The sequence below is a fragment of the Carya illinoinensis genome, chromosome 5 (assembly GCF_018687715.1).
Source record: "Carya illinoinensis cultivar Pawnee chromosome 5, C.illinoinensisPawnee_v1, whole genome shotgun sequence".
In the NCBI taxonomy this organism is placed as follows: Eukaryota; Viridiplantae; Streptophyta; class Magnoliopsida; order Fagales; family Juglandaceae; genus Carya; species Carya illinoinensis.
Genome location: NC_056756.1, coordinates 39,234,928 through 39,242,289, shown reverse-complemented (window position 1 = coordinate 39,242,289; position 7,362 = coordinate 39,234,928). Strand labels below are relative to the sequence as shown.

The 7,362-nt window shown below is 30.9% G+C and overlaps 1 protein-coding gene across 2 annotated transcripts; it reads left to right on the top strand.

The window, feature by feature from the left end:
- The first annotated feature begins 937 nt into the window (after positions 1-937).
- LOC122309014 (protein NTM1-like 9) lies at positions 938-5,861 on the top strand. Of its 2 annotated transcripts, none has more exons than XM_043122347.1 (4): positions 938-1,191; positions 2,760-3,046; positions 5,104-5,346; positions 5,467-5,861. In XM_043122347.1, the coding sequence occupies exons 1-4, from the start codon at positions 1,032-1,034 to the stop codon at positions 5,821-5,823; spliced, it is 1,047 nt and encodes a 348-aa protein (XP_042978281.1). In that variant the 5' UTR covers positions 938-1,031; the 3' UTR covers positions 5,824-5,861. The 2 variants fall into 2 exon arrangements, with proteins under 2 accessions (XP_042978281.1, XP_042978282.1); XM_043122348.1 differs by having other exon boundaries at positions 1,052-1,299.
- The last annotated feature ends 1,501 nt before the right edge of the window (positions 5,862-7,362 follow it).

Below are 7,362 nucleotides of genomic sequence, written 5' to 3'. Positions count from 1 at the left end.
AATTGAGAACGAGTAGTTCCATTGTATCTGGACAAGTCATGTTTTGATCTCAGTAGTTTCTAGAAAGCAAGGTTCAAACCTTCAACCTCCAATACTTTCAATAACATTCTAATAACTCATAAGAAATGACAGTAGACAAATCCATTATAAATAAATAATGATTAATGATTTACGTACATTTTTTTATAAGATTAAGATAATTCTATTTATAAATCGGTATAGATAATATATAAAATAAAATATTTATATAATATAATTTAATTTAAAAAATTAAAATTAAAATTTTACCAATTAAATTATGTCATACAAATGATGAAGATAGTGTATATTCTTGTAAAAAAAAAAAATCTTTAAAATATAAATATTTATATAAAATATATTATTTTTATAAATTATTTTATAAAAATTCTCCTCATTTCAAAGATAGCTGTATAAACGAAGGTAAAAAGATTTGCATGGGTATTATATATATGATCACATCAGTTGGTTATATTTGCGGATGTCTCGTTATTATTAGAAGAAAATAACTACTTATTGACACCATGCTAATGGAAAGGATGGTATGAAAACAAATTGAGACTTCTAAACCCTCATTTAATTATGTATATGAGATGAAATGAAATTAGATAAGATAAAAATTAAAAATTAAAAAAAATATTATAAATAATTTTTTAATATAATTTTTATTTTAAAATTTAAAAATATCAAATTATTTATTATATTTTATATAAAAATTTAAAAAATTATAATAATTAAAAATAAAATAGAAAGAGACGGTTTGTATAACTAAATCAGGCCTAAACTCAATATGCTCAAATTTAAAAAACTATTTTGATAAAAAAAATTAAAAATTAAGGACTAAAGTGCAAGCTTCATCAAGAAGTTAGGGGCCTGATTTATAATTTTATAAAGGCAGCTTGACTTCATATAAAGAAAACATCTATTTATCCACGCACTTACATACAACTCTCAAGTCTCATCTCTTTCTAGTTTCTTTGCTCTCGTCCTCACTTTCTACATGTGTTTGTGTGATGGGTGAATTGCCTCCAAACCTGAAACAATGGATGCGATTCAGTCCCCCGGACGAGGAGGTCATCGATTTCTTGAGGTCGAAGATCACTGGGAAGGATAATGAAGTTGACTTCATCTTCGAAGCCGAGAATTGCCGATGGGATCCCTGGGATTTGAGAAGTACGTATCTCTCTATTACTGTTAGAGAACGGCTAGGCATACCGGCAAATTCACGGAGAAAGAAAAACGGAGCACGTACAGTTTTTACTGTTCCCTGAGAAGTAAAATGTTAGTGCTTGTCCCTATTTTTCTGGGTGAATTTGTCCGTATTCCAAACACTTTCTTTACTATTACAAACCCAGATTCATGTTTTTTTTTTTTTTTTTTTTTTTCTCTCTGCAGAAGTTTTTGACTCTTTGTCAGTATTTCGACCTGAAAAGTAGGAAAACTTGAGTCTTTTTTTATGTTTATTTTTGGAAATTGTTGTTAGGATGTCCTGTGAAAGGTTTTACTAATGGGAAAGGTCTATCCCACGAATGATGGTTAGCCACCGAATTCCAAACACTTCCTTTACTACTACAAACCCAGATTCATGTTTTTTTTTTTTTTTTTTTTTTTAATTTTATTATATATAAACATAATAATATACTAATATATATTAATATTAATTTATTCATATTTAAAATTTAAATTATTATTATTTTTAATAAAATTTATTTTTTATTAATTACATCATATTAATATATAAATTAATATATAATTATATTTATAACTATATTTTTCCTCTCTCCATAAGTTTTTGACTCTTTCTCAGTACTTCGACCTGAAAAGTAGCAAAACTTAAGTCTATTTTTATGTTTATTTTTGGAAATTGTTGTTAGGATGTCCTGTGAAAGGTTTTACTAATGGGAAAGGTCTATCCCACGAATGATGGTTAGCAACCGATTTATTTATTTATTTTACTTAATTGTTAAGTAAATATTTTTTTAATAAATTTATAATTGGAAAATACTTTGCTACTCAAATTCGAGGCCGAATTTGTGTCTCGAATACTTTTTTTTTTTAATGTAATGATTAAGGAAGTAATTTTTAATAATGTTGAATAATTTTTTATTTTTAAAAAAATATTTAAAAATAAAAAATAATAGAAATAAAAAATTTATTTTACCTTATTCGGTGGGTATTTCTTTACAATTTATATTTATGTTTTAAATTTTTTTAATAGATTTAGAAAGATATTTGAAAACAAAATATAAAAAAGATTAAAAAAAAAAAAAAACCAACATTTACGATGTTTAGGTGGCCTCCTGTGGGAGTAACACCTCCTCTAGTTAGAAGAATGATTTAGTTAATCATATCTTCAGGCTTAGGGTTTCTCGGGATAAACTGTTAATTCAACTTGTAGTTGTAAAAATTAATATATTTTGCATGAAATGACTTTTAATAATCAAGTTTTCACCGTCAATTACTGTTGCGATCATCAAGAACGATGAAAGGATACGATTTAAAGGAAGATGAATATGATTTTTCGTGAAGTAAATTAATTTATTAAGTACTTTTTGACCCACTTCAGTTCGGTCCAGCCTTGAATTTGCGACTACTAATGTTTCTTTTGAGCTTCGTAGTACTCTTTCACACCTTTTAGTTTGTTTTGATAAAAAAATTGTGAAGAGACATGGATCCATATGTATAGCAGCCATATATAGTCTGCTAAAGTGCTCTAACTTCTACTATCTTTGGCTCTCAAGATTTGTGCCTATTCTGGTTGGATATATGTGGCATAAAGATGGAGTATCCAGAGTGGTGGCTCTTCTTGCCACAGGATAGGAATGGGAAGCGATCGAAAAGGGCAACCAATGCTGGATTCTGGAAAGTGACGGGTCAGCCAAAGAAAATCAATTCGGACTCGGGGTTGATTGGCAAGAAAAACTTTCTGGTATTCTATACAGGGACTCGTCCAGGCAATATAACCGATTGGGTAATGCACGAGTACTGCACAACCCTGAAGGAACTCGATGGCACCCTCCCCGGTCAGGTTGGTTTCTGGTTTTTGGTCTCTAGTTTGTTTGTTTGTTTTTTTTTTTATAAAAAAACACTAGTTGCAGATCTGCATTGAGGAGTAAAGAAAGGGCTTAATTCGTGTACATGCATGGACCCTTACCTGGGTAAAAATACTGTGTTCAAATCAGAGGTATGTATACAAATTATTTTCCATAACCAAGAAGATGGGTGGAGAGGCTGAGCAGGACAGTGAATTGGGTCAATGACAAAAGGGGTTCGAGTTCATAATCCCTGACAATGGTGCCTGGGGAGGGGCTGTCGTCCACCAATATTCATTCCATCTCAGGGATTTCAGGGTCTAGGCGAAGGGGTGGCAAAGTAGTACCTGATTGAGTCAAGCGCAGCTGCACCAAAGCCCTTGATATCATTAGGCCCATCTGAGGGTCCTATGCAAAGTAGCCGAGGTGGCGGGAGAAGTGGACGTGGAGGAGGGAGGATGCAGGGGTTAGTGGTGGTGGTGGTGGGAGTTGTGATAAGTGTGGTGAAAGTGGGCAATTTGTGAGGGACTGTTTTAAGAGCGGACGCCGCTTTGGGAAATTGGAATTGCTAAAACTGTGGGGAGTCTAGGCATTTTGTTAGAGAGTGTCCAGTTATCAATGATCCGTTGGGGGTAATCGTGTTCTCGTCAACACATTTAAATTGTTTTTTTGGTTTATCATGGTTGCTCTTTCCAGTTGTTTTCTTGATTACACATATGGTTGCTACCGGGGTAGACCAGAGTCACCAGACCCCTCCCCGCATGGGGCGGGGGTGGCAGGGTGCGAGACACATTCCCAATCCTCCATGCCTCATGTCCATTTTAAATATGGACTATATTTCACTATGTTTAAAATTTTTAGGTTTAAAAGTAATTAAAAATAAATTTTTACATTTAAATTGTAAATTTAAATTTTGTAAATATGACTATAATTTAAAAATTATATATATATATTTTTAAATTTGCAGTGCATATTTTGTGTAAGTTGTAGTAGTAATTTTTAAACTATATAATTTTTAAATTAACTAGTGCATATTTTATGTAAGTTGTACTTTTTAAATTATGTATTTTTTAAATTTTCTAGTGCATACTTTGTGAACAAGTTTAACAAATTGTAATATATATATATTTATATATACACAAATTTTAAAATATAAATATATATTTATATTTTTGTACATATATAAATATTTATATTCTTATATGTATAATATATATATATATATATACCGCCCACCGCCCCTTAGATGCGGGGAGAAGCGGACGGGGCTTAGGTAGCTCACTTCTAATTATACACTTTGTTTTAGATTAAAGAATTTTTAAAAATAAAAAACTAATTTTCCATCCAACCGAACAAATATTTTTTAATGAAAAATTTTATTTTCAAGTGCATAACACTATATTAGCTATTTTAAAATAGAATAACTTATCTTAAAAAGTAGGCCAAGCTTGGGCAGACTATAACATTCATTCAGATTAATAAATGCAAAAGCGAATCCCCATTTTACATACCAATTCGGTAATCAAATTCACCAAAAGCGATGGCGGAGATTTATCTTAATTTGAGAGTATGTGCTTGAAATCTAATATGGGAAGATGGATGCTACCCACTATCTTATATCACATATTTTAATATTATTTTTTATTATTTAATATTTTATTTAATTCTTATTAAACTAATTGAATTGTTCTACTTATCATTCATATACCACATATTTGTAATAAAAAATTAAAAAAATTAAAATATATGTGGTGTGTAGTGTGTGGAGTGATAAATGAAATTAGTCTTCTAGAAATGTTGGTATTGATCGTCATAAGCCATAATTGGTTTTTAAAGACAAAACATTTATATAAAAAAAAAAAACCAACAAAATTTTAAAAACTGAAAATTAAAACATAAAAACAATTGAATATTAAACATATTATGATGAAAAATTTTGAAGATCATGTAGATGATATTAAACATAGGTAACGCGCTCACATTTGAAAAAAAAAATCAATTAGATCATAGACTTTCACTGTTTTGTACTAAAGCCCTGATTCACTTCATGCAGAAACCCTTCGTGCTCTGTCGTTTATCTCGTAAACAGAAAAAGAGCTCCACAGATCCAAACTTTAATTTTGCCGGAACTGCTGTTTCATCTCCTACCACAGCATTAGAAGTTCAAGCTGAAGCTACTACACCACCTCAGATTTTTTATGAAACAATATCTAACACAACACCTGTGGATTGTGGAGACAAAAGTTTTAGTGCTCACGCTGCAGAAAATCAATTGGGAGAAGATGCAGCTACCGAGGTGAGAATGGATTTGAGTTTCAGCTTCAACCTGCTATTCATTTTTTCTTAAAGTTTTGAATTGAAGCCGCAGTCAATTAATTTAAGCACTTCACTTGTTCATTCTTATTTCTTCCCGCAGGAGGATCTGCAACTGGAAGAAATGATCTCCGAGCTGCTGCAAAATCCCGTTGATTTTGAAATTTTGACCCCCTCCTCGACTTCACTTCTCAACAGATCTACTGGTTCATCCCCTACCACAACTAACTCACTTCTTGAAGAATTCTTCTTCGAGTCTGACATAGCTTCGGCATTGGCATCTCCGGCATCAGATCTGACTAAAATTTTCCCTCATATAAACTTTGATGGCACAACATCAAACGCTATGCCATTCAGTAATTGTAACCATGTAAGCTATAATGCTTATACTGCAAAAAGTGAAGTTTCAGAATGTAACATTTTAGGGAAGGACCACCCTGCATCCGGTCCAATACTTTAAAAGATTAATCAATTATGAAAAATGATACTATTATCAAACATGTTCCCTGTATCTACTTATATATATATATATATATATATATATATATATATATTTTTTTAATAATTAAATAAGTGACTATTAATAATTTTTTTTAATAAGTAATAATGTTTAAAGAATACTTAAATAAAAAAATTTATTTATACTAATATATATATTTAGTGAATACATTTAATAGCCATTCTAACCTTATCCATCAATAATATCGTTGAAACTTCGTCGAAATTATTATTATAAAAGGCAATAAATTTATTGACTTATCCACGTCACTGATGATTCAACACGAGGTATCCCACGAAAGCAACAGCCACTCAGCCGGTACGTAAGAAGATGGGAGTTTCTTATGTTTGTCCTGCAAAGAAGTAAACACTTAAAAAAATCTTATTTAAATCTAGAGATGAGATAATTTTAAATAAAATATAAAAGTTAAATAAAATATTATTTTTTAATATTATTATTTTTTTAAAATTAAAAAATTTAAATTATTTTATGTAAAAATCTAAAAAAAATTAATAATAAAATAATATAAAATATTTTTCGAATCAAAATGGTCCTAAATCATTTTATTATTATTCATAAATTATTTTATTACTATTTATAAATTTTTTGTGTCATCATTCTCTGAACATCCCTTATTTACACATGAAATGCTGGAGGCAATTGACCCTACGTAATCCTCCTGCAACCGGCTAACATGGCACAACTGAAATACAACATACTAAACATAAAAAATTAGATTTATTTATCAGGTCATGCATCTCCCAAAATTCACTGTCATTTTAATCTTCATCTCGATTACTCTTTTCAAGCGATCTTAGCTTCTCTACCAAACCCCCCAACAATTAATGAAGTAAAAAATAAAAAATGGAGTTAGTAATTCCATCTCTTACCATAGATTTTGAGTTTAACAATAGCAATTTATATTCTCCGCTTTACATGAGCAAAGAATCTCTGCATCTGTCCCTTCTTCCTACCATTTGCTCTCCTGTTTTAGTCTTCACATCCACTACATTTTTCAAAGTCGTCTTAGCTTCTCTACCAAACCCCCAACAATCACTGAAGTGAAAAAATAAAAAAATGGAATTTGTGATGCCATAGCCTACCATGGATTTCGAGTTCAACAACAGCAGTTCATTTACATCTTCACTTTACATGAGCGCTCTTTCTACCCCTAAAAGTTTTGATTAGTTCTACTTCAGTGCTTCGACTAACCAGTCTAACCCGTCGCATGGCATCTCCGAGTTTTACCCAAATGAGTTTCTGATGAGGAATGAAAGCATAGTTGGTGGCACGAGATAGAAGGCGGCAGGAGAACTTGCGTTAGAATTTTTTGAAGAACTAGATAGGAGCTATTTGTGAGCCAATGTTAGACAATGAAATGCTAGAGGATGATAGAAGGCAATGATTTTTTGGGAGAATGCTAAGAAGAACACATTCATCTAAATTGAAATTTACAGAGGGAGAGACACTCAATATATGTAGTGTTCTATGTAACAAACT

What these genes read in the sequence shown, in the direction of transcription:
- LOC122309014 (XM_043122347.1), top strand. Translation starts at nt 1,032, where the DNA reads ATGGGTGAATTGCCTCCAAACCTGAAACAATGGATGCGATTCAGTCCC. An exon ending in GGATCCCTGGGATTTGAGAA is followed by an intron (nt 1,192 to 2,759) that starts GTACGTATCTCT and finishes TTGGCTCTCAAG; the next exon opens with ATTTGTGCCTATTCTGGTTG. An exon ending in GAGAAGATGCAGCTACCGAG is followed by an intron (nt 5,347 to 5,466) that starts GTGAGAATGGAT and finishes TTCTTCCCGCAG; the next exon opens with GAGGATCTGCAACTGGAAGA.